This window comes from Carya illinoinensis, chromosome 16 (assembly GCF_018687715.1).
Source record: "Carya illinoinensis cultivar Pawnee chromosome 16, C.illinoinensisPawnee_v1, whole genome shotgun sequence".
Classification (NCBI taxonomy): Eukaryota; Viridiplantae; Streptophyta; class Magnoliopsida; order Fagales; family Juglandaceae; genus Carya; species Carya illinoinensis.
In genome coordinates, this window is record NC_056767.1 from 26668163 (window position 1) to 26695729 (window position 27567).

At 36.3% G+C, this 27567-nt stretch overlaps 2 protein-coding genes across 3 annotated transcripts; both read left to right on the forward strand.

Annotated features, from left to right (window-relative positions):
* The first annotated feature begins 509 nt into the window (after positions 1 to 509).
* LOC122299382 (potassium channel SKOR-like) lies at positions 510 to 16775 on the forward strand. Of its 2 annotated transcripts, none has more exons than XR_006239673.1 (13): positions 510 to 991; positions 1798 to 2022; positions 2133 to 2196; positions 4356 to 4695; positions 5088 to 5383; positions 7101 to 7181; positions 9084 to 9182; positions 11532 to 11756; positions 11986 to 12174; positions 12648 to 12723; positions 13578 to 13872; positions 15275 to 15413; positions 16180 to 16380. XR_006239673.1 is itself a non-coding variant. In XM_043109634.1 (13 exons), exons 1-13 carry the CDS (start codon positions 738 to 740, stop codon positions 16425 to 16427), a joined length of 2514 nt encoding a protein of 837 aa, XP_042965568.1. In that variant the 5' UTR covers positions 513 to 737; the 3' UTR covers positions 16428 to 16775. The 2 variants fall into 2 exon arrangements, 1 of the variants encoding a protein (XP_042965568.1); XM_043109634.1 differs by having other exon boundaries at positions 513 to 991; positions 15292 to 15413; positions 16180 to 16775.
* A 3949-nt stretch (positions 16776 to 20724) lies between these two features.
* On the forward strand, positions 20725 to 24232 carry LOC122299792. Its single transcript, XM_043110240.1, has 4 exons — positions 20725 to 21055; positions 21371 to 21453; positions 23684 to 23739; positions 23844 to 24232. Exons 1-4 carry the CDS (start codon positions 20884 to 20886, stop codon positions 23920 to 23922), a joined length of 390 nt encoding a protein of 129 aa, XP_042966174.1. The 5' UTR covers positions 20725 to 20883; the 3' UTR covers positions 23923 to 24232.
* Positions 24233 to 27567: the final 3335 nt, after the last annotated feature.

Genomic DNA, 27567 nt, shown 5'->3' on the forward strand with positions numbered 1-27567 from the left:
AAGTGATTATTAGTAAAATTTTTAAATTTTTTAAATAAGTAAAAATGTGAAAAATATTTTAAAGAAAATAAAAGAAAGAACAAAAAATTTATAAGTAGCAGCACGCCTAGCATAAAACATTGGGCGGCCCGCTAGGATGATCCTTTTGCAAATACACCGTAAAGGATTAACATGATTGATTATTCTTTTGTTGAACAATATCATGTCACTTCCACCCCACTTCCACCCCACTTTTTAAACATGACATTTTGTTATTAATCATCTTTTATTTTTCAAATAATTTAAAAATTAATAAAAAATGATATTTTTAATCTTAAGATGTCTAAGTTTCGTATATTTTATTTAAAAATATTAATAAATTTAAGATTTACATAAAAAAATTACTTTTTATAATAAATTTTGCTCATTTTTTAAAAAAGCATGTAAGTTCTGCACATTTCAATACCGTAACTAGCATTATTAACAGTAGTACAATGCTGTAAAACTACGTCCTCCTCTTGAAAAGAAGATCAGGCATTAAGGTCCGCTTATTCTGTCTGTCGCCTTAATCTCACTGTTTGTAAATTTCGATATGATCTTGCGGCCAACAAAGTTAGAGAGCGGAGTGATAAAAAAGATACCCTCTCCACTGCTGTCCTTCTCCCCTTCCCATTATTACATACATCCTATCCTAATCACAGACCCAGAATACATTTCTAGCTCTGTCAAGAAAACAAAGAGCAGATTGAGTTTGGAAGATGAGTAGTAGTACCGGAGGAAGAACAGGAAGAGGATCAGGAGGAGGTGATATTAATGATCAGTCTGAAGACGAAGGATATGAGGTTGATCAGAAGCTGAGAGACTCGAGCAAGAGGTACTCTTGGAAGGGGAACTTGGCGTCTTTGAAAAGAGAGCTTAGCATCAGTACAGCTTTCAGTGGGACGCTTGGAAGAGATCAACGGAGTGGATACGGCAGCAGATGGGATCGGTTTGTCATTCGTCCTGATAACTGGTACGTATATACGTACGTACTTCACTTCAGTGTGTATGCAGAATGCATTTCTTTCTACGTGTCTTCCTAGTCTGTGTAGGTGAGCTGTTTTCCTCAGGGGGCCTCATCTTGTGGCTGTTATTGGCTTTTGGGGCCAGATTTTCATTATCCTCACATGATGGATGATTGCAGTTTGTGTTTGGTTGGCAGAAGTTCTGTCCTTTCAGTATGAGTTATGCTGTGTATAGCCTTTTATTTGTTTATATATAATTAGTTAAAATAAATATTTTATATTAAAAAAATTATACAATCAATTATATTAATAAAATACATAAAAAAAAAATACACAAAAATAACGACTTTGACGTAAAATTTTTGTATTTGATTCTGCGCTAAAATTTAGATAAATGATCAGATGAATCTTTTGAGAAAATAGGAATTCTTTTATAGTTTCAAGGATATTAATTTTTTTTTTTTTGGAGTTTTAAAGATATTGATATTAAAAATAAGAAATTACGAGTTTCCAAACATGCACAGTACTATGCCATCCTTTCCGACCAGCTTCAGATGCTTACCACCACCATCGCCACGACCGTTTCTCCTCCTCTAGTTGTTTCTCGTTAATCTGTACCTTGTTTCTCTTCTTCTACATCCAACTGCTTTGTTTTGATCCTAACCCACATTAAATAGAGATACATGTGATGTGATGACTGTTATTAGCTTAGCAACCAAATCTGCCGTCTCAATCAATCTGATGAAAAAATGGGAAATTTGAAGAGATAAAGACAAAATCTGAGAATTTGAAATAATGGGTGCGGGAAACGCAGGTGGTATGTGTTGTGGACGTATTTCATCCTGCTATGGGCGGTGTACTCGTCGTTCTTCACGCCCCTGGAGTTCGGTTTCTTCAGAGGACTCCCCGAAGACCTCTTCCTCCTCGATATCGCCGGCCAGTTCGCCTTCCTTATCGACATTGTCGTCCACTTCTTCGTCGCCTATCGCGACATCCACTCATACTGCATGATCTACAACCGCAATCTCATCGCGCTTCGGTAACTTTACGGTTCTTTCTTCTTGTTTTTTTTTTTCCTCCTTCCCTTCATTTTTAACCTATTTAATCATGCAAGAATGTAACCGGTTTTTCTTATTTGCATAATTGTAGCTACTTGAAGTCTCGGTTCTTGGTTGATTTACTGGGTTGTTTTCCTTGGGATGCCATCTTCAAGGTACTGTCTTGATTTTTAATGTCTTTTTTAACATGGGTTTTATTTTGTAATAAAAAATGTGGTCTTTTTTTTTTGTTTAAGTAACATGCAGCATGTGGATCTTTTAATTTCTCAAGTTTTCTTATGCACTAAATTTGGATTGCATTTTAATTTTATGTTGGTAGAAAAGTTAAGATGGTCAAAGATACAGAACATAAGAGAAATGGAAATACCAGTCTGTTTTTTATGAGTTCATCTTTATTCTGATATATGTCATAATGCTTTTGGCCAAATTAGATTAATAAAATTTCTAATTTATAATTAAAATATTGAGAAACGGAATCTAACTATACGGGTCTCATAATTTCTCGTTCATGGTTGAGAAAGGACCATCATGAAGGCAATTTCGTCAGTTGAAGGAGAATCCATTAGCATGAGGAGGTGCACTGCAGTTGTTTGTGTTCGGGGTAGTTGTGGATGATCTCCTTTCTTGCATTCTTGGATTACAGAGTATATAAAGGTAACTCTCGGAAAAAGAAACATGCAGCTCTCGGCAAAAAGGGATGACAGATTTGATGGCTGTAAGACACAGCGGCGTATTGGAGAAACACCCGCTGCTGGCAGTGCATGGGGCCCATGTGCTGGTCAAAATGCGGAGGTGCTGTGTGGGGAGGTGGAGTGAGACACTAGGACACTCCTGGTTGCGCGTGTAAGGTATTGGCTAGCGGTTGAGCACAGATTTGAGGTTGGTAGTAGGCAGTGGTTGGCCAACAGTTGGCCAGCTAGAAATGGTTGGCATTAAAATAGGCTGAGATCTGAGTTGGTTTGACGATGCATGGCGGTCATGTGCTGGGCGGTGGGAGCTGAGGGTGCTCACAAGTGGAGGGAAATGGGCAGTGCTTCCGAAGGTAGGGATAGCGTGGTTAGTTAGTGGACCAAAAAGTTTAGATCTAACCTTTAATGGCTTGAAGAAGAGAATAAAAAAACTAAGGAAAAAGGGAGAAAAAAAAGGAAAGAAAATTGGAGATGGAGGGAAGGAAGACACTTTTAGAGGAAGAGGAACGGTGGAGGAGGGGAGAAGCCAGGCTGAGTTATAGGGTGGGGGTTGCTAAGGTTTTGAACTTTGGGGGGATAGGGTTGGGAGAGGCAGGGTTTTTCAAAGCAGTGCATCCGTTTTAGAAAAGGATCATATAGAAAAACTTATATAAGAAATATGTTGACTTTATAAACTACTCTAGTCTGTGAATTCATACAAAAATGATAACTAGGGTATTTTGTAAACCTACAATTCTAGAATGTATCATCTTATATTTTTGTAAACCTCCATCTAGTTCCTTGACTTTATTTGTTTTTCTTCACTTTCTATGCCTTTGTTCTTTCGAGCTCTTTGCAATATGCACAAGGTGACATAATACTACGTACTTGTGTATGTGTTGTTACACAGTTAAAGTATTTTACGAGTCTGGCATAATTTATCTCACAGCAGTAGCAATTATTTATTCTGCAATATCCAAGCTCTTAAGTAAGCGATGTCTCCACTGCAGTGACTCAGAGCAGGAACGTCTTATGCCATCCTGCAAGCTTTAACTGCAATTACTATGAGCCCCAAGAAGGAGAAACACTTAACTGAGATTTTCTATACCATACCATACAAATTAGACAATGAGAGTTTTTGCATGCATTATCATGAAGGGAGGGCATTTGGTTTTCTTTGGTTTTTACTTTTTACAATATTGAACCCCCCCAGAAAAAACCCCAGAAAAAGAAAAGGGTAAAAAGGAAAAGTGACGAAGGTACATTTGGATGATATGCTACAATTTAGGTACACATTATTATTAATAATTTTCTATAAATATTTAACAATAGAAAAAAAGATGGGCAATTTATAACATTTAGTTCTTTTGTTATGACGTTATATTCTTCCATACAGTTTTTGGTTGATTACCATGTCACAATTTGTTTTATTCTTGAGTGAGCCTAATAAATGCTTATGAGGAATCCCTTTTCTACTAAAGAAAGTAGTTGTTCTGTCTTTCTTCCTTATCAAATAAAAAGAAAAAGAAAGTAGTTATTCTTGTGACATCTTTACTTCCCATTTGATTGCACTCCATTGAGTTTGACATGGACAACTTAGCTCAGTATTCCTTATTTGATGATCTGAACACAACTGCTCTGAACAGGCTTCTGGTAGGAAAGAGGTAGTCAGGTACCTCTTGTGGATTAGGCTCAGTCGAGCACTCAGAGTGACTGAGTTTTTTGAGAAGTTGGAGAAAAATATCAGGATAAATTACCTCGGTACAAGAATTGTGAAACTTTTTGTTGTTGAACTCTATTGCACTCATACAGCTGCATGCATCTTTTACTATCTTGCTACCACTGTGCCTCCTGCGGAGGAAGGTTACACGTGGATTGGAAGTTTGAAATTGGGTGACTACAGCTATTCACACTTCAGAGAAATTGATCTTTGGAAGCGATATGTGACATCTCTTTATTTCGCTATTGTTACCATGGCGACTGTTGGTAAGCCTGTCCATATTTCTCACTCGAAGTTAGAAAAATAAAATAAAATTTTACCGTGTATCTTTATGTGCCACACTCAAAGATTACTGCACTTGTGTATGTGTGATCTCATACTCTATTTTATGGATTTATCTTCTTTTTCTGAGGTTTGTCATAGTGTTTTTCTCATGAACATCTAAAACAGGACAATGATCCCTTCTGATTTTGATATGAAGCAGTGCCATGGCATAACTATTTTCTTGGATCAGATATCGCACAGTACATTATTTGTTAAATGCTGATAACTGTCCTTCTCATCTCCATATGAATTAATGCTATTTTTTCAATTTGAGTTTCTCATATCATATTTAGGATGCTTCACTGTATGTGCTATTCTATGCTTTATTTTGCAGGTTATGGAGAGATACATGCAGTCAATATCAGGGAAATGATATTCATTATGTTTTATGTATCGTTTGACATGATTCTTGGTGCTTATCTGCTTGGTAACATGGCAGCACTGATAGTAAAAGGATCAAAGACAGAAAAGTTCAGGGATAAAATGGCAGACCTTATCAAATATATGAATAAGAACAATCTTGATAGGAATATAAGCAAGGAGATCAAAGATCATCTGCGATTACAATATGACCGCAGCGCCATAGAAGTTAGTTTACTTCAGGATGTTCCATCCTCTATCCGGGCTAAGGTATTGATAACTTTTCAGGTTCATGTGCACCGTTGGTTTGGCTTAGTTTTACTAGTATGTGGCATGATTGATATAAATTGTCACTCCATTCCTAATAGCCTAAGCTTTTGGGATAGATTCTTCTCCAACATTATATAAAAAGCTGGTTATTGTTTATGGGGTTTGGCTCAAGTCTTGGTAATACTTTAGTAATTTCTTCTGTTATAGAATTCCATGCTTGATATACCAAGCTCTCATGATAAATGATTCTCCAAAAAATTACTCAACAAGAATGGTTTTCAGAATTGGTTGGAGGCATTTTGAGAATGTGAATCTGTGCAACTCCTCCTTGATAAAAGTAATATTGGATGCTTTTCCTCATGTGGTCATAGAAAAATACAAACATCTATGCTTTTGACATATCTCAAATGAAATTCTCTTTCACCCATACTTCAAGTTACAATTTTTTGGACAGCGGTTGGCGAGGAGAAGTAGACCAATTAAGGGATTCAATATTTCCAATTGTGAAATGTGGACTAGAAATTTCTTAGGATGCATGATGGTCTGTTCACTATGTAATTTCAATGGAATGGATGACACAATTTGTGGGGGACATCAAGCGGAAAGGTCTGGCTACTTGAGCTGGTCGTGTTTGTCTGGTATTTGAGTCTACGATGTGAGGGTGTGAATGGATTATCAAAATCTCATTTTTCTTGTTATGGGACTTAATTAAAATGAAGTGCACATACTTTTGTATTATGCCTCAGTGATTTTAGACATTATTATCGCACTTGACAGATAAATAAAAGGTATCCGAGAATGCTTATAGTTCCAATAGGGTTTATTTCTCACTTCATTTTCAGTTTCACCAACCATTTAGGCATATGCTGGTGCATCAGACACAATTTTGTCCATTCCATATCATCACATTAAACACGGGTACTTTCAAATCTTGCATGTTAAAGAAAATGGTAGAATACAAATTGAAAAACTTTCATTTCTCACATGCTGGAAGGCTTCCTAGAACAGATCCATAATCAGTTGAATTGGTCATTGTACTTACAAATATATGGACTGTTAAAAGCTATTGATACATTGAACAATTTTAACTTTGGCGGAAGTTGTTAGAATACTAGTGGCTTTTGGTTGAAAAGCAATTGTTTTTTCCATTTTATAAAGTTTTAGCTGACTATTTCTTATAACAGAAATTGGTAAGTGTCCTCGAGTTCTAGCTAAGTTGGATTTCCTTGCCTTGTACTAACAGGATGAAGGTGGGTCACAGGTTGGAGACCAATTGTATGTAAAATTTACAATAACAAATTAGGGGCAAATGTGTTTGTCCCATAATTATAAATTTACTACCATATTTTGTAAAAGCAGTCACATTTATGCCAGTAAATATTCCCTTTTCCTGTCCAAACAATTGGTGGGAAATGTGAAATTTTGTAATGGGAAAGGCCTTGGTCTTGGGGGTATGCTCCCTCTAGGTCTAAGGTTCGAATCCTCTTTGGTGTAAACAATTTCTAGGGGCCATTGGACTGGAGGAACTTCCCCTTGAATTATCTGAAGTGCACTTGCGGGAATCTCCTTGTGAAAGAATTCATGCTGCAGCCTTTTAATTGTTGACTTGATGTTCTTTTATTGCATTTACCTGTTTTTTTTTTTTTTTTTTTGATCAATTAGAGTTAGTGCTCAATTTATATCTTTATATAACAGTTTTTTTTCCCCATCGGTGCAGATTTCACAGAACTTATATGAGCCATATGTTAAAGAAGCTTCTCTTTTCAAGGGGTGCTCTTCGGGATTCATAAAGCAGATTGTAAGACATCATGCTATTCATATAAAGTAAAATGTGAATTAGAAAGACTGAGCAATAAGAATTTCCTTTTTGTTTTTAAAAGTTGAATGACACATGATTTCCATGAATGGAATCACATCCATTGACTGGTAATCTTAGGCATGTTTGGTTTACAATTTTTGAGAAAATCTTTATAAAGTATTGATAAATTCTTTGAATGTGTTGTTTATTGGGTTTTATGAAGGGAGAGAAAATTATTGGGTTTTATGTGTTGTGGAATTTATATTGGACGATGGTTGTCCATTATAAATCCCTAGTTGGTTTAAACAATTGTTAGTGTAGAAAGGCACACCCAGTATGGTTGTAACATGTAAATAATCCATTTACAAATGTCACTTCCATTCTACCCCTTACCCAAGGTTCCCACTGGGTTCTTTAAAGGCTATTTCGGTACCTGATTCTATTATTGAAATTAGAGGGGTTTGCTGGATTTAAGTGGCAGTACTTGACAAAATCAGGTAGAAAACTACAGTCATAGAGTACCTTTTTGAGTTTCCTGACTTATTTTTAGGCCTATTTTCTATTTGTGGCATGAAACATGATGAGTGGAAGTACCATTTGGTTGATTGGGGTTAGGTTTTTGTTCCCCTATAGATGTTGGCGGTTTGGAGTGAAGCTGAGGATCTTAAAATGAAATTTTCAGGGGATTGAGATTGCTAGGTTTTGAAGGAGTGGTGGGGTTGAACTGGGGAAGGATGGGTCAACTTTACCAGTGCAAGACATGGAAGTGGAGTTGATGGATGTTGTTTCAACTGTTACATTTCTGCATGGCTTTGCTAATGTTCAGAATGCTACAGCTGGCAATTAAATTAGAAATTTAAAAATGATCAAAATATCTATAAAAAATATCTTCTTATTTATCAAAAAAAAAAAAAAAGGAATGTAAAGTTTGACGCAAAATACAGGGCAGTAGAAGGACAAAATTCTCAGGGAAATGTGGTGAGCTCGCACCCCTATGGAAGTAATTTTTGACTTGGATGACTACCTTAAGTTGCATTGTTATGGGCACAGAATTTTGTGAAAATAAAATACTTTGCTATTATTTGGTGGGATATTTGTGTGAAAGGGATGGGGAGACATGGGATCATTCTCTTTTATGTTGTAGACCTTGAACTGTTTAGTTTATTTTTGCATTCCCTCTTTATATTTTTATTCATTTTTTGGGGCTTCTCTTGTATTCTTACTGTGATACAGAGTTCCCCCCATTCAGAGTATATTGTATCGATAACTTATTTAATAAAAAGAATGAGGCCTAAGATAGTTTGAATCTAATGGTTAGTTGAGTATACTTGCAAAAACAGAAAGGGGAAACTACACTTTTCACTTTGAACTAACGCCCTTCGGCAATGTGGTCACTAAATTGCCACCTTTGCCACATAGTACCATTAAGCTTCCATTTTGTTTCAATTGTACCCTCTATTGGTTGTTGGCTGTTTTGTTTCCATAATGTGAAGTAATGAGCATGTTGATATGTTTAAATTGGGCAATAAGAAGTGGACTGGGGGTATTGCAATTATTTCAACTGGGGGTATTCTCATAATTTAATTTCGGAAAAATGACATTTCCGTCCGTTTTGACAATGACCGACTGATGGTACAATTTGACATGGAATGGAAGTTTAATGGTGCTATGTGACAAAGGTGGCAATTTGGTGACTTAATCGTGAGTGAAACTATTAATTACCAATGAGTTATTTTAAGTCACACAACAAATTTATTCGGAATTATTTTCAAGTTTACAGTTCAAAGTCTCATACCTACAGTGCATGAGCATCATTGTTTAGATTTACAGTTTTACCAATGTGACATTAAGAGCTTAGATTGTTTCAGTGTAAATGGCTCTCATTCTTTCATGGTTTATCAGGCAAGCAGAATCCATGAGGAGTTTTTCCTGCCAGGAGAAGTGATTGTAGAACAGGGAAACGTAATGGATCAACTTTATGTCATATGTCATGGTGAAGTGGTATGATTTCTTTTAGTTCTTTCATTTTCAATATGTTTTCATTGGATTTATTTTGTGTACTTACAATGCAGCATCCATATAGTATTATATGGTATAAGATAATATTTATAATTATTTACTATATATAAAAAAAAAAAAAAGATAATATGGCCATGTTATGATTTTCTGCTTTTAATTTCTGGATCCTAGAATGTATTTAGGTTCTCTTTTGTATACTTCTGTATACAAGGGCTGCACCTATTTCATTCGTATCAATAAAATTTACATCTTATCTATAAAAAAGAAATGATAATATGGCCACTTTAAATTAATTTAACAGTTTTTATTCTATGAGAAAGTATAAAGTTTTAGAAATAAACAGTTTGTAAATTGGGTGAAGCCTATCAAGAGAGTAACAAGATTTTGCCAAGTTATCATGTTGACTTTAGTACCAATACTAGCGCTTAATACTAGTTTTCTGATAACTTTTACACCTCTATCTGTCTCTCTAGTTAGAACTTGTGCCTTCTCTCTTCCTAGAAATCCAAGTTAGTTTTCACCAAGCTAATGGTCATAACAGATGTACTTGCAAAGGTGAAAGGGAAATTTAGCATTAAGTGGCCTATATTACTGGTGAAGGTATTGTTTGACTTGAACATTCATAAGGGAAAATTACTCCTATAGTCTTTGTGGTTTTGGAAACTTTCAAATCAATCTCTAACTCTCAACTTTTATTCCAATAATCCTTGTGCTCTTCCCCGCTATCAAATGGATCTTTCTATCCATGCCTGTACAAATTCATCTATTTTTTATGGAGCTCTTGTAAAATGTGTATCATATCAATACCAAAAAAAAAAAAAAGAGTTAACCCTAAAAACGTTAAAGAAAAACTTGGGGGAAAAAGAAAAAACAAAAAGAGGGTTGGACACCTTCCCCCCCCCTCCCCCGCCCCTGAAGGAGGCTCCTCCACAATCCACCCCCTCATAGAGTGCATCCGTGGAGGAGATCTGTAACTACCTCACAGTTGGATTATTTTTTTTTTTTGCAAGTAATAAGAGATTTATTAATGCAAGTAAATAGGCATAGCCCAAATACACAGGAAGTATATGTGCAGAAACACCTAAATACAAGCTATGAACTAGTAACTAGTAAAGTCTGAAAGAAAATCATTTAAATTATCCCCATTCATTAGAAGAACTTTCGCCCAAAGACAGAGTTTGAAATAATAACTCTCCAAGTTCTCCCAACGAGCATTCTCTTTCATCAAAACAGTGTCCAAAATTAGCACAATTGTGGCTCAGTCCACAAGCCAGCAAAACCCATTGTTGATGGCCAACACCATTGGCAAATTTTCCAATTGCACGCATTCAGACACAAAATTGCTCCATACACACCAAAAACCATGAGTTAACAATCACACCAACAAAATATCTGAAATCAGGGCCAATTGACGCTAACAAAATCCCCGTTTGAAATAAAAAATGTTTGAACACAAATAATAATTTCGAAACCCAAACACCATTTCCAAACTAAACCTTTCTATCAAAACAACCACAAAGTTAATCCTGGTCCATCAAAACCAACTCATATCTGAATGGAAAGAAAAAAGAAACTGGTCTGAATGGCAAGGTTCTTGAACACAGTGGAGAGGTAGATGGGAGCTTTGGCAGCTACACATTTGACGCACTTCCTAGCCTAGAGAGACCCTGCCTCCTCCCCACCAGGCACTCACTCAAGTGCTGCCTCTGCAAGTTTGACACCTTCGGCTTGCCCCTCCTGCCCCCATCAGTACCTCCACCCATCAAACTCATTCCCAACCAAATAGTTGGAAACCACAATCAATTTGACCAATAGGAAATGAAGTCAATGAAAATCTCACCCTAATGCTGACCTTAGCCCTTGTGGTTTTTTCTGTTAGTGATGTGAGGTTGTTTTTGTTTGAAAGAGGAAGAAGGGCATTGGTGTTCTCTGGGCATTAAGACTTTGAGCTGTTTGGTGTGTAGGTAGAGTGATCGATCTGGTGTTAGGGGTTCAATGTAAGTCTTTGGCGGGAGTGCATTGGCTTTGGGTAAACTTGATGGAAGAAGAGAGAAGTTTAATTAAAACTGTCGAGTGCTATAGAGGGCGCAATTGAAAAAACTTAGAATTGTAAGGATGTGAATAGATATGCCCTAAGCACAAGGCGTGTAGCTTATATTTTTCCTTATCTCGAGGATCAATGTATCTCATTTTTTGGAAATATTTCTTCTTATTTGCTTGCTTTTAAAGTTAGATGTAGCATAACTCATACCTCTTTTTTTTTTTTTTTTGTAATTTGTATCTATGTAGACTTGAATTGTAGGCTTTTGATGCATATCATATTTTCTACAGGAGGAGGCAGGAAAAGTGGAAGATGATGAAACTGAAGAATCTCATAAGCGTTTGCAAGCCTACAGCTCAATTGGAGAGGTTTCTTTTCTTTGTAACACTCGTCAGCCCTGTACAGTTCGAGCTCGTGAACTATGTAAGGTCTTGCGACTTGATAAACAATGTTTTGTAGAGATCTTGGAGATAGGTTTTCCTGATGGACGGACTATCTTGAACAACCTCCTTGAGGTAAATTGATCTTTTTTCTTCTCCTTCAATCTAATATCTTCACCCTTAAAATATGGTCCTTCTGAAATAATTGTTAATACCTTTGCTGCTTTCTACAATAAAAAATCAATTGGGTCCACTTACTGGCAAAATTTCTCTATATTCACAGGAAAGATTCTAGAATTTAATGGGGCTAGAAATTTGAATCAATGAGTCAGTAAATAACATTCTAACACTTTACTAATGACAGGGAAAGGACCCCAATCTTCAGAGAAAGATTTTGGACTCGGATGTCACTTTGTATATTGAACAGCGTGAATCAGAGCTGGCTATGAGGGTTAATTGTGCTGCCTATGATGGAGATTCTTATCGACTAAAACGTTTGATCAGTGCAGGAGCCAATCCCAATAAGACAGATTATGATGGAAGATCACCTTTGGTATTGATTTTAGAAGCTGAAGTTGCATTTTATTTTTCTTTGACAATAATGCAATGGAGTGCCCGTACCTTTTAAAAATTTTAAATACTTCATAATCTTTCCTCCCTGTTTTATCTCAATGACATGCGTAAACTGGCAGCTTGGTTGTTCTTCAAAAAGTTTTAATTAAGGGAGAGGTGGGAGAGGTTAGTGTATGATACAATTTATCTAATTTTAAGGGACATAAAGGAAAAATATCATGAGGTCCTTTATCTATGGCGCTATGGCTCAATAAGATGGTTTTGTACTTAATATACAATCACATAATGCAACAAAGCTCGATTTCATGCTGATGGTCTTTTATGTATTTGTTATTAGATTATGCAACTTGTGCCGGACCATCTTAATTATGGTGTATTTTCAATTTACTAGGATTGTAATGAATTCTTGTATAGCTTGTACTAATATAAACTTGTATATTTTTTTTGTTACAGCATATTGCCGCATCCAAAGGATATGAAGATATTGCTCGTTTCCTTATTGAACAAAGAGTGCACATCAACATTTTAGGTGGGCATTTTAACTGGTTGATTGCCATCAAGGGATTGGGGGGCCCCTGGAGAAGGGAGCGATGGGGGTTAAATGCCACTCTGACCTTCTGCAGTTTGTCATTCTGCCAATGGTTTAGTGTGCTCCATGGCATATTAGCCCTCTTAAGATAAGGCTAAACATAATTTAGAGGGGACGTAGGGTCAAAGTCTTTAGGACTACGTGTTAAATTAATTATTTTTCTTTTCAAAAGTATCACCTTTATGATTTATCTCTCATTCAAAGTCCAACACTGCAAAAACTCTTAAATGTTCACCCTTATCTAAGCCGTAATTTGATGATATTAAAGTATTAAAAAACTAAGTCCACAAACCCAGGAAAAAAGAAACAAAAAAACACTGCATGAAAAAACAAAGGCCACAAATTAAAGCATATATGTAAGATGTGTATCATGAAAAAACATCAGATCTAATGTTGATGTGGTAGAAAAAATACGTAGGATTGTATATAATGAACATTGTCTAGTAAAAAATCTACTCACCATTAAATGTCTAAAAGCTTTGCGGATCACTTTTTCAGTAAAATGTTCTCTTTCTATCTTTGTCAACCAGTTAATGATGCTAAAAATTATTCAAGATTTAGAAATTTGATGTCAGAATCATTTTCCTTGATCCATCATTTAGTGGTATGAGCTTCTTCATAAGAGTTTCTTTTTTGGGGGTAAGCTTCATCGTAAGACTCCTAATTTCTTCATTTTTACACATCATTATTTTCACGAGATGATGTCTTAAATTTTGCTTCTATTTCTTAGTTGGTATATGTAACTGGATTATCAATAAATCTAGTAATTAATGTTAATTAGTGATGTGTATTAGATAAGTTCGGGAACTCTCCCTTGCTTGAAGCCATCAAGAATGGGCAAGATCAAGTAGCTTCTTTACTTGTTAAGGCAGGGGCAGAACTTACTATTGATGATGCCGGTGGTTTTCTCTGTACGACCATCGCAAGGAGGGATTTTGTCCTTCTTAAAAGGGTTTTGGCCAATGGCATTAATCCAAATTCCAAAAACTATGATCGCCGAACACCACTTCACATGGCTGCCTCAGAAGGGTTATATTCAGTGGCAGAGTTACTTATAGAAGCAGGAGCAAGTATTTTATTAAAGGACAGGTATGATCTGAATGCTGATCTGGTTTTGAAGAGTGTTATTCTTTTTAAGCCTCCACCAGTTAAGAAGTGCAAAATATGAGATCGTACAATGAGGAAGTTGGTATGATCTAGTTGATGTATGGGTTGAATATGTTTATGGATTAAATATAGTTTTATATTCTTTTCATCCGTATTTTAGCATTATGATCAACAAGGTATGGTTTTGATGATTATTTCCACTACCAGTCTTTGGATGGGTAATTAAATGATCAATCTTTGTCATTTAATATTACATGAGGCATGCTAGTTTGATCTGAATGGTCTAGATAGTTTTGGAAAAAAGCTAGCATGGTTCATAATTTTACATAAAAAAGAATTATGAAGTCTTTTTATGCCTTAGCAAAACTTTTTCTTCCATTATTAGTCTCAAAGTCTATCTTGGATCTTTTCAGTTTTATCTGGACAACTTTGAGATTTTGTATGAGAATTGTCTGTGTTTAGAGATGATACCTTGCTTCTTTACACTAAGCAAATTGTCGTATACTGTTGTCAATATTTAGTATTGAGTTACTAGAACACCATCTACACTGCCTCTGCATAACATGGACTGTACTGCATAACATCCCAATAAGCTCGCTCAAGTAGCAGTTTTTCTTCTTTCTGCTAGCGTTGCTTTATTTTCATATTTCATTCTAATGACTTTATGACCACAGTGCATATTTAGCTTGGAAAAATCATTGAATTTTCAGATGAAAACAAGAACTGTTGATGTCTTTGAAATAAGTTCAAATATCTGCAGTAATATGCTTATGATCATGTTTGAAGTTAAGCTTGATTACTCTCTCCTGACTAAGCATATTTTTTCGTCCCTAAAATCTTAAGTTTCATCAAGTTTCTTATTCTTTTTTTTTTTTTTTCCTTTTCTCGGAAACTTTAGGATAGAGAATACCACAATCTTAGCATCCTCCAATCTCATTGATATTTAAGGATTCATTGTTCTCATTTTTAGGAGTTTTCTGTGTGACAAAATCAGAAGTACTGTTTATGAGGGCAAAATGAGTTTTTCTTTAGATATCTACAGTGGCTGGATACTGCTTGGTCAGAGCATGGTTCTAGAATTGAATTTCAAATATAATCTATCCCAGGAGTCCAGCTGCTAGCTTAACTGAAGCTCATCTATGTGATAAAATTATTCTGGTTCTTATGTCATGAAACTTTTAAAAATTACTTCGAAATAAATTTCAATTTCTCAGTCATCCAATTGTTGTCAGAATAAGTGAAAAGTACAGAAGGGGACACCCTTCCAGTCTGCACTGACTTTAAGATGAAAGAAAGAAAGGAAACCATTTACGCACAATTAGCAATCCATAGCTTAGTATCTCTTTTACTACAGAATTTTACCACCTGGAGTAACCTTTGTTAGCCATCTACTGCTTGCAGATGGGGTAATACCCCACTTGATGATGCCTGCATATATGGAGATAAGAATTTGATCAAGCTGCTTGAAGTTGCCAGAACTTCTCAGTTGTCTGAGTTATCTAATGGTGCCCAAGAAAGTCGAGGTAATACTAAAATTTTACTTCATGCATATAACATTTACATCCTCAATTGTATGATTTGCAATAAACTAGTAATTTCTGGAAGGAATTTTACTGCACAAAAAATTTGTTGCTGAAAAAATCACTTACCAAAAGATGCTCTAACAAAGAAATGAATAGCAATAATCTTCCAAAAAGGAAGAAAAAAGAGTGGTTTGCTTTACTGGATTTCTTTTATTAAAAATAAAAATTTTACTGAAGTAAAGAGGAAACCTCATACAAACAACTGTACAGAAAGCTATCTTAGAGCATTACGATAAAAAAGAGATAATCTATAATATCGAAGAACCTAAGGCACAGTGCCCCATTCTGCGCTACCAGCCCACATCTTACCAGGAAATGTGCTAGATGCATATATATATAATGTCATCAAAGTGGTGCCAAGCACATGAAAGCACTCGCAACAATCTCAAAAGCAGCTATTTCAAATCAACAATAAACAGTGATTTCCAACATTAACCTGGGGCAGTCGGATAGGGACAATTTAGCGCAGCCCCTGTGATTTTCAATCCACTTTTTCCATCCAAATAGCACATCAATGACCTTCTTAGGTCCTTATCCATTGAACTCAAAGACTGACAATAAATCACCCCAATTTGCTGCCGTTACACAATGAAACTGCTAATGTTCTGCAATATCATCAGTATACTTGTACCTATAATATTTTACCCTACCAACTAATACCCTCCTACTTTCAGTGAGATGACGATATTTCTATTGACAATAACAGATGAACTACGACAGAAGAAATGCACAGTGTTTCCCTTTCACCCATGGGATCCCAAAGAGGAGAGAAGAGAGGGAGTTGTGTTGTGGGTACCACAAAGCATTCAAGATCTCATCAAAGCAGCAAGGGAGCTGTTGAAATGTTCAAGTGGCTCTTGTATTTTGTCAGAAAATGGAGGCAAAATTCTGGACATAAGCATGGTTACTGATGATCAGAAGCTATATTTGGTTGGTGAAGCACAAAATGGGTAATTAGGGTACTGTACTAACTAGAGTGATTTAAGATTCTGCAACTGGGAAACGTTCATCTTGCAAGTTAGTAATCTGCTAAATGCTTGGCATGTCTAGAATATATCCAGACATGTTCATGTGAGAACATAATTATCAGAACGACACCCAAGAGATTGCGATACTTTCTTTAGATTCACAAATAATTCTACCCTGTAAATCTTATAGAAAATAAGGGACCAAGTAGCACTTGACACTTAGGTAAGTCCAAGTTGAAGCCAGGAAACAACTGATAGCCTCAATATTGGACTCATTTTCATTGTTTATTGGTGCTCCTTGATTATACTTTAATATTTTACCAGTTCTGGATTGGAATATCCTACTCATTTACATTTACCTTCAAGAGAGAAATTTCTTGGAGCATATATGAATCCTGGCTAGTTTACCTGATAGGCCAAGTACTTGATATTTGCTAGGAAAAAAAACGACATTATTTGACTGGTATGATATATTTCCAAACATGTCATGGAGTTTACATGCTTGCACATAAGTTGTTAGTGTGCTGTGTCACTACTGGTTTGTCCTTGGAACAAGTCATGTACAAAAATGAAATCGAGTAGATCTATCAGTGCAAATAACTAAAAAGGATTTGACCGATACGGGTTATGACTAGGGTTTTCTGATTTGTCTATGGTTTTGGATCATCATGAGCATGTGCATATTAACACCACAATCCTACTCTTTCATGTCAATTTGCACACTGAAAAGAAAATTGACATGGAAGAGAAGGATTTTTGGGCAATACCCTAATAATATATAATTTACCAATGCTTCCTTGTGATCATGATCATTGATTTAGTAATTAATAGTAAGTCTTGAGCATGGGATTTCTTAAGTTAAATAAGGAGTAGTCTATCGTTTTACAAACAAATAAGAAGAGTTGCAGTCATCATGCACTAGAATGCAGCACGTGTCTAGTTTTTATCAATGATCATGATTGTCAAATGATCAATGACCATAATTTGCGTTATGGTTTTTCACTAAAGCTCTAAGTTCAGGATCAAGCACCATCTTTTAATTCAAGGTGAAATTCGGGCTCAAGCACACTATATTACAGATGTGAACTCAGAATCTAAGGTGAAAAAAGTGAAAAAACTGAGAATTGACAACTATATTAGATACATTGTAATAATAATGGAGTTCTAATTGAATTTGTTGGACTTGAATTCGATGGAGATCCTTTTCAATTGCTTGACCGAATTGGATAGACTAATGGAAAAAGATAAACACACTTCAAACATGCTACGTGTATATACGTACGTGTGTGTATATATATATATATATATGAGTTCTGTTGCATATAGTCACTTTTGCGTACTATTTGACACTTCAATAATGTGATTGATCAAAATAGTTATTTTATATTAAAAAAAGTGATGCAGCCAAATACATTAATAGAATTTATAAAGAATACACAAAAGTGATTTTTTTTTTTTTTTTGAAATAGACTTCAATTCAATTCATGAATGAAGGAAATTACAACTGTGACCAATAAGTCTGGGTACAAATCCTGATTACAAGCCAACTACTTATCGGTTATAAGCTCTCTCGTACATAACTTTCATTGTGCCGGATATTGTCTAAAAAATTTCAAGAAAACTCTCTAACGACACAGTCTTTTCTGAGATGCGAGACTCTGTAAACAGAGATGTCCATATCGACTTGTTAGAGAAAATAAACACATTTCACATTTAACCTCACTCTCCAAAGGAGAAAAGGATTTTCACCCTCATCCTCCAAAGAAGGATAGGGACTCACTACCTTCCTCCTCCAAAAGAGAAAAATGAATTGTCTATTTCAAAATTCCTTATTAACCTAATAGAAAAAACAAGAATTAATACACCAAACAACCCTAACTGAAAAGCAAACAAACAAACACTATGCTCTCCAAGCCGTATGCACACGTCGTCTGCCCACGCTGTATGCCCACGCCGAATGCCCACCCCATCTACTCTGGTACTCTACGGACCACTCCACCCTGCAGGCCCTGCCCCATGAAAGGACCACTCCACCATCATCCCATCTCTTTCCAGTCCGCATAAACAGCTTCATCGCCGTCAACCTCTCCCAGCACCAATAAGCTGTGAACAACATTTCCAAGGCTAAAACCATATCCGATAACCTCCACTATGGGCTGACAAAGGCTAAACCAGAGACAAAGCCAACCTCTATTTTTCAACCAGCAAAAACAGGGCCAACGAGAGGTTTATTACAGACACCCAAAGCCAAATAAACAGGATTGACAGATCTAACAACCATACGAAAAGAAAAACTAAGCAACCGTTTAGCCACTGCAACTCCCGATTTCTGGCCACCAACCCTGGGAATGTCCATCGTGAGTTGCGACCAGGCTCCTTCCCAAAAACCGCTTCAACCCCTCCATGTTGCTCAGCATACCACCCGAAACAAACCCTCCGTTTTTCATAGATAAAACAAAGCTCCTTTACCTCGCGAGAAGCACCCCAAACCATCATGCAAAACCATCATCTCCGGAGCAAGATACCCTACCCACACTCACACCGTAACCCTCCGACATGTCCCCACAGGAGACTATACCTAAATAGTCAGGAACATCGGCCAAAACGAAGTTGAGAACCTCCACACCTACAAGAAATGAATCTCCGCCCAGTTGGGTGAAATAAAAAAGTAGAGGCCACGGGACGCCGCCTCTGGTGGTGGCCTTTCAACCACCAAATTGCAGCCAAAACGGTTCTTATTATCTCTAACCTAAATAGAAGAGAAATAGGCTTATTACTAACTGAAACGAAAACGAAAGCTGGAAAAAGATTGGGGGAGGGAGGGAGGAGCCGAAGCTCCACCTCCCGCGGACGCTTCCTGTTCTTTTAACCTAGAGAGAAGGGAGAGCTTCTCTCCCTTATTGTAAGGTCCAAAAGTGATTGTACACAGATTTTATATATATATATATATACACATATTGTAAGGTCCACAAGCTATGTCTTTCTCTTTTTAAAATTGAACCTTCTAATTTGGTCAAATAATTAGAGAGAATCTCGACTCGACTCGATTCGATCAAATTCAATTCAATCGACCCTACAGCTTAGAAACATCCCTTTAGTTTGTCTTCCTAGCATGCAACTGAGAGATTGAGTGACAAATTACTATCACACAAATGCACATTTGATGCCTTTAAAATTAAAGTGTGTGATTTTGGTGAATAATAGATGAGTGTTTGGATGAATTTTTAAACGATTATATAGACTTAATACATGTATTTATTCTCCTCTTCAATTGAAAATAAGGATCTCCTCCTAATTGGATTGGAGAAAGTTCCTCCAAAACAATATTTTATGCGCTTAAAACAACTTAATAAACTGATTAAGAAAAGAAGTTGAGAATTCTTATCTGCCTATTTTAATTAACTCAATTCCTTTTTGAAGGGGGTCAAGTAATTAATTCTCTTCGCTCCTAGTTTGTTTTCGTATATAAAATGAGATGAATTGAGATAAAAGTAGAATTAAATATTGTTAAAATATATTTTTAAATATTATCTTTATTTTAAGATTTGTAAAAGTTAAATTATTTCTTTTATTTTGTGTGAAAATTTAAAAAAATTATAATAATTAAATGATATGAGATGAATTAAGAAGAATTGTGAAAACAAACGAAGCTTAATTTTTTGCAATTAATTTTATTAACTTATATCAAACTTTAAATGGGAAAACAAGTGAAGAAAGATAAATGATATTTACAATCCTAGAATGTATAAATCTCATGTATTCTTTTTGAAAAAAAGTAGGTAAATATGATACTTATATGAAAAAATTATTTTTTAAATAATGGATCCCACTTCTTTTAAAATGAGCACCTAAGACTGTATGTCTACTTGTGAAGAAAATAAATGAAAGAGTTTATCAACCTATCAACCTTAGGGGTTAGCTCAAGTAGTAAATGCCTTAATCTTGATGATATGCTCCATCTAAAATCTAAGGTTCAAATCTTATTGATAATTTCTAAGATTTATAAGATTGAGAGATTTTCCTCTCGAATTATTATCCGAGATGCACTTATAAGGTTCCTCGTAGAATAACTTAAAAAAAATATAGTCATAATCATGAGTATGTAAGTTCTATAAAATCATTTTAAAAAAAATAAATAAATGAAAAACTTACGTAAAAAATAAATAAATTTTTAATAATAAATTATACTTTTTTTAAATTAATTGTAAATCACTCACTTAATCAAAGAAAGTTTATACCCACTAGAGTCCGTACAAATCATTTCACTTTTATAAGATCTAACGATTAAGAAAGCCGCACTCGCCAAAACTGTCCCTCACCTGGAAACCCAAAGAAACTCTTTCCGGTCGTTTTACCTTAGTCATTAAGCCTCGCAAGTAGCATCTGCAATCCATTGATTCAATACCGAAGAAGAAGAGAGAAGAAAAAGAGCAGTGGGGAAAATGGCTTTGCAGTGGATGATATTGACGTACGTTGTGGCAGCAGAGGCCGCCATAGCCGTTTTATTGACCTTGCCTTCACCCAAGTTCGTCAAGGATCGTCTTGTCTCTTTGATTTCTCTTATTCTGCAACCTGCCCTCTTCGTCGTCCCATTCGCAGGATTCCAGCTCTTGGGTTTGTTTCCCATCTCTCTCTCTTTCTCTCTGTTTTTCTTTTAATCTCGGGTTTGTTTTTAATCCTTTGCTAAAAAAACAAGGGTCAATTAAATGAGAATTTCGGACTATAACGGGTTTGCGCCTGTTGTGGCCATTCAGAAGCAAAGAAGAGGGCTTTCTCTGGTTTGCTGACGAGAAAATTGGAGAATTGACTGTTTTTTTTTTTTTTTTTTCGGTTTTGGTACTTCCTCGGTGTACAAACGGGTGATTAGGAAAATGGATTTCGAAATATTTTCTGAAGATCTGGAGTTTAGTGTTTCTTGATTATTTGCAGATATTTATTGGAAGAACGAACATCGCTTGACGTGCACGTCTGAGATCTGCACTGCTGCTGAGAGAGATCGCTATGAGAAATCCGTAAGCTTTTCTTTCCCTTTTTCTGCGTTTATTTTCCTTTTATTTTCAAAGTTAATTATATCGTTTATTTATTAAATTCTGTGTTTTTATATTTTGGAAAAATAGATAATTAGTTTGGTTTCGACATTTCGTGTTCTTGTACTTTTTTTTTTCCTTGAGCTAATTATTTTAATTTTATAAGCATCTAAGACTTTGGAATTTGGACGAGACACTTGTTATTTATCTGACTCTAATTGTGATTAGAGATGTATTACTAGATATTTTAACAAAACCCAACACAGGCACACACACAAAAGAGGAGGCTAGTTCTTCTGATGTGGGATTCTCTGTGGAATGTACTGGAAGTTGTCATACCAATTCCTGCTATCTTGTAACTTGTTTGTGGATTTGTTTAGATTTCATCGAAGGTTGTCTTTTGTTTAAAATTTCCATAGAACCCTAATATTTATGACCGCCCAAAAATTCCATTTTTTATAACTGGGATGATCGATGTTTTGGGAAAAGAATTGATGGTCAAAACATGCACGGGAAGATGCTCTAGTTTTGGAGAAGCTAGTTGAAGCAGATGCCCCGTTGCCTTGTGAATCTAATTATACAATGGTATTAAAACTTCGAGTAATGCTATGTGTAGCCGTGGAGTGCACAAACGCCGTGCAGTCGTTTTGCAAAAGAGTGAGATCAGTTATTAAAAAACTATTTTTTTTTTCATGTGGATTCCATATTTATTAACTTTTTTCAAAGTCACGGCGCTTGCACACTCACGATTGCAACTATTATTTCTCTAAGCTACTCTTTCATATGGGCTGATAGAGACAATAATTATGAATTTTTTAAAACGTTAACGACCTGAAGAGAATGAATTGATTTTTTACGGCTACGTCTTTCTGTACTTACTAATGAAGGATGTTTATCCATTTCCACTGAAAAGTGATGCCTGATTGAAGGCTTTTTGTCTAGGGGAAAGCACTAGCCACATCTACGCTATAACCCCAAAAGAACTAGCCAATTTGAAGCTTCTCTGGGATCACTTCTAAGATCCAGTTTCACCTAAGCTAATGTGGGATTCCGTACCCATGACTACCCTTATTATAACCTTCCCACTCTGTGTCGGTTATTCATATTCTCAATGTGGGACTCTGGGGTGTTACAAATTTAGCCATCAAGCTCTGATTATTATCTGTTCTGCTGAGTGTGATTCATTCTTTATGCTATAAGATCGTTGGCATTTTTTAATTCTCTAATATTAATTTCAGGGGGTGTCTTTGGATGCACCTTTAACTCATTCTTTGTTTGGATTCAACAACCATCTTAACTCATCTCATCTCATTTAATCAATAAAAATTTTCCAAATTTTCAAACAAAATATAATAAACAATTCAACTTTTTCAAATCCCAAAACAAAAATAATATTAAAAAATTATATTCTAACAATATTTTATTCAACTTTCAACTTTCATCTCAACAAAACTCACCATCTAAACCTCCTAGTATAGATTAATAAGTTCTAGTACCTATAAAAAAAAATGGGGGTGTCTGTAAACCCGAAGTGTCAATTTTATGAGCTTCTTTAGATATTGAAAGGTTTTTTTGCCTTCTCTGTCTTTTTGACATGCTGTGTATATATTTTTGGGGATGGCGGTGGAGAAGGGCCTGGTATTGGAATAATGGGATGAGAAAGGTATTCTCCAATTTGAGAATATACTACCACTCTATTTTTGATAGAGGGAGTGAGGGAGCATGGTGGGATTAAGAGGGGAGAAAAGGACAAGATGCAGTGATATGGGATTTGGATGGATTCTTTTCAACAAATTTATTATCGAACTATAATTCCATTGTTGCATACTGTACTTGCTGTTTCACTTAATTGCCTTAAATAGAAAAATACATTTTAGATTCATTCAAGACAGGATATTTTTAAGAAACAATCTTCTGAGTCTTATGCCTGGTAAAATTTAGATCTTAATAATGATTCCCATGCAAAAATTGAACCAAACAGAACCGAATGGAAATTAATTCTTTTCATAGGATCCAGACAATAATTGACAAGGGTTCAAAACGTGTGATTGAATAAGCATTAGTAAATAAAATACAGTTAGCTCTAAGGTGATTGCATATCCGATGCACAGTCCATCTCCATTCCCAGGTTTCCCATGGCATAAACTAGTTCAAGTCTGGATAATTTGTACTTCTGCCGCCTTTCATATACTTACCTTGGACCTATGTTGTGCAGATCTACAAAGCTCAAAGGAATGGCGTTCTGTGTGCTGCATCAATTCTTCTCTATTGGTAATTTCCAGTAATCCATTATCCTTGTTATTTGGATGCTTTATTTAGGAGTCTACGCTTAGTTGTTGTCAATAGTTTTAAATGTCTTTTGAATGGGTGTGCAGGTCTGTGTACCGCATTTGCAAGTATCACAAGGAGATCCAGAGCTTGGAGGAAGTGGAGAAGAGATACAAGGAACAGTAGCTTTCTTATCCATGCCCTTCTATCCAATTAGTGGGAAACAACAGAGTTTATTTTACTCAACACTGTATGAACAACCGACATTGCTTCTAATCTTTGCTATCATGCCATGAACTTCATGCACGTCCAATTGCAGCCATCTGTGCTTGTGGCATGTTCTTTATGTTGCTCGAAGCTGCTACTCATTTTTTGTTTTTCCATACAAAGACATGAAATTCTTTTGGTTTTGTTTCTTTGCATCAAAAACCAATTGTCCACCCACTTGAGCTTTTGGGAACTTAGTTATACCACAAGTTTTCTAATTTCAGATCAAGTTTGAGGCCCTTGTGTGGTTGATGCTCTATAAAGTTTTGTTAAACAGTGGTGTCGAGAAGATGCATTGTGCATTGAAACCATAATTCTCTCCCTCGAGAAAAAGATAGGCTTTTGAGTGGGTAAAGGAATTGTAATGGCATTGGGCTGGATTTAGCGGCCCCATATCCAAGTGTACCAGACTGGTTCAGAAGCTACTCGACTCTGCAATTTGCAAGTTGACAAGTGTTTGATTTGGAAAGATATTTTATAAAAGTAAGTTTATAAAGTAATTTGACTTAATGCGATATGTTATATCTATTTAAAAAGAATATTTAAAAATTTATTATTTATTATATCATATCAAGTTATATCAATTTTTAAGTTTTTTTTATTTAATTTTTTTTTAAAAGATTTTTAAAGATTCTTGGTTTAGATCAAGCAGCTCTCTTTCTCTCTTACAAAAATGAGTTCTCTCTACATTCTTTGTTGTAAACCTGATCTCTCTTTTCGTCCCTTACACTTCCATCCGATAAATTCAGAACTTCTCTACAAAGCTTTCCTTTCATCGCTTACTGAAACTCCTCTTCCTATGGACATGGAGAAGCTAATCCATCAGACTGAAGCACTTTCTTGAGAAGGTTTAGACCTTTTCGCCTGAAAATGAACATGCATTTAAAACAGCTGAGTTAGTACTCATAGGCAAAATAGTAGCACCTCGTCCCTTGAATAGGATTTCCCTACATGCCTCCTTTAGAGCAGCTTGGAGTTTTATCAGGAAATTCCACATTGAAGACTGGACCCCAACATTTTTTCTCTTCACTTTTCAAAATGAAGTAGATAAGCAGAGAATCCTAAACCAAATCCCTTGGAACTTCAAGGGGCATCTTCTTATTCTCAAAAATTGTCCTGCAAAATCCATATGGCAAGAAATTAGTCTCAACACTTCTCCCTTCTATGTCCAAATTCATGGCCTAACCAGGAACCATATGACAGAGAAAAATGCTGCTAAAATTAGAAGAGCTCTTGGCATCTTTCTCGGAGTGGATGTTGATCCAGTTTTTGGATTAGCTTGTAAAAAATTTAGCAGAATTAAGGTGGAGATTGATATTATTAAACCTTTGAAGCAAGGACTCTGGGAACCAAGGAATTTCAGTTTCAATGCTTGAGTGTCCTTCAAATATGAATGCCTCTCCGGTTTTTGTTATGCATGTGATAGAATTGGGCACTCCCAAATCTTCTGTAACGTCTTTTTTTTTTTTTTTTTTGGATGTCGGGGAACCTCTCCAAGGCAGGGCCTTTTGGATCCACCCTTGCAGAATAAACCCCGGTCCCGTGCACCGCATCCTCAAAAGTTTCCCTACATAGAACTGGTTAAATCACTGGCTTTTCATCAGGGGGTGTGGCCCCAAAGAATTGTTTGCACTAATGAGATGTTGAACCTTGGACCTTGAAGGGAATAAGACCCCAAGACCAAGGCCTTCACCACTTGGGCCAACCCCTTGGGTTAAATCTTCTGTAACGTCTTAAGCTCTATTCCAGAACAAATGCCTTTTTAGACCTTGGCTTCGTTCGGAATCTCCTATTTTCATGACGGTAAATCCAACTCAGCGATGCAAAGAATGTATTTCTAGGCTCCCGTTGGATCATTTCATAGAGGACAAACTTAGCCAGGAACACTTTCAACAAACATCTGAAATGGAAGAGGATCGACTATTTGGATCCTTGGCTCTGATCTTGCCCTTGTCTCCTTTGATTGAAAAAGAGAGAGGTATACATTTGGAGGATTCTTTTGGGAAAGAAAAATCAGTAATCGATGATGGAAATCAATCAATGGTAGAAAACTCATTCGGTTGGGGTGAATTGGTGAAAAATTGGGAACACATAGGGACCAACTAGAGTAAGCTCTTCTCAGGAACTCATATCTTACTCAAATTAGAATTTACAGACATTTAATTCAGAGGAAAGCTTCAGAGAGAAACTTACAGAAGATACCTTAAGGAGATCGGCATGGCAGAAGAAGATGGAACCCAACTCGGTGCTTCAGCAGCATTCGTCAGCCACGTACGGTGGCGCACCTGGAACTCAAGCTCCTCCAAATCAGAAGGTGGATTTGCCTTCACCCACCGTTGACTACAGTAGCTCTTCTCAAGGCATTAATGGGTGCTCAACAACTGGATTAACTTCATTCACTCAGAGTATTTACTCCTCTACACTAAACCAGATCCCATCAAGCTTGAAAGACCCTTGCACCACGTCAACCGTACCACTGATTTTAGTAGCAACCCCAAAGATTTGGAAATCCAGTGCCCAAACCTCTCATCAGTTTTTGAATGCAAAGAGTGGGTATCATGTTGGTTGAAGACTAGCGCCGAATAGGGGTGCTACCCGCACCATACGGTGCGGGGTAGCCCCCTCTCCGCACCCTGCCCCGCACCATGCGGGGGTGGGGTTTTCCTCCCCGCCACCAGCCCCCCCATGTACCCCGCCCCGCTAGGCGGGGTGCGGGGCGGATACCCAATCCACCCCGCCTTATTTTCACTTCAAATATTAACTATATTTTATTATTTTAAAAAATTATTTCTAGATCTAAAAGTGATAAAAAAATATATTTTTAGATCTAAATTGTAAATTTAAATTTTGTAGATATGACTATAATTTAAAAATTATGTAATTTTTAAATTTACTAATACATATTTTGTGTAAGTTGTAGTGTAGTAGTTTTTAAACTATATAGTTTTTAAATTTGCTAATGCATAATTTGTGAACAAGTCTAATAAATTATAATATATATATTTATATATACACAATTTGTAAAATATAAATATATATTTATATATATAAATATATATTTATGTTTTTGTATATATAAATATTTATGTTTATATATAATATATATATAGGTGAGGGCGGGGCAGGGGAAATGCGAGGCGGGTTTGGGCCCTCCCAGCCTCCCGCCCCCTCTAGGGGGACTAGATGCGGGGCGGGGGCCCCCGCCCCGGCCCATGCGGGGCGGTGTACCCCGCCCCGTCGTGCGGGGGCGGGGCGAACAGGGGTGGGGTGCGGGGCCCTGCTGCCCACCCCTAGCGCCGAAGCTTTAATGAAATCTAATTTATCCGGTTTTCATTATAACCTAAATAAGGAAAGTAGCTCATGGCAAAGCAAGGCTGGGCCTTCGGTACTGGGCCTGTTAGTGAAGCCAGGGAATTTAAGCCCAGCGGAAGGTATGATGGCCCATTTTGAATAGAAAATCCATTGTCTAGATTGGAGCTTTGGGCTCCCTTTCAATGCTCAAAATTCGATGGGTGCAAAACCAAGGGATCTAACTTTCAAGCCCTCTATCTCCTACAAATTAGT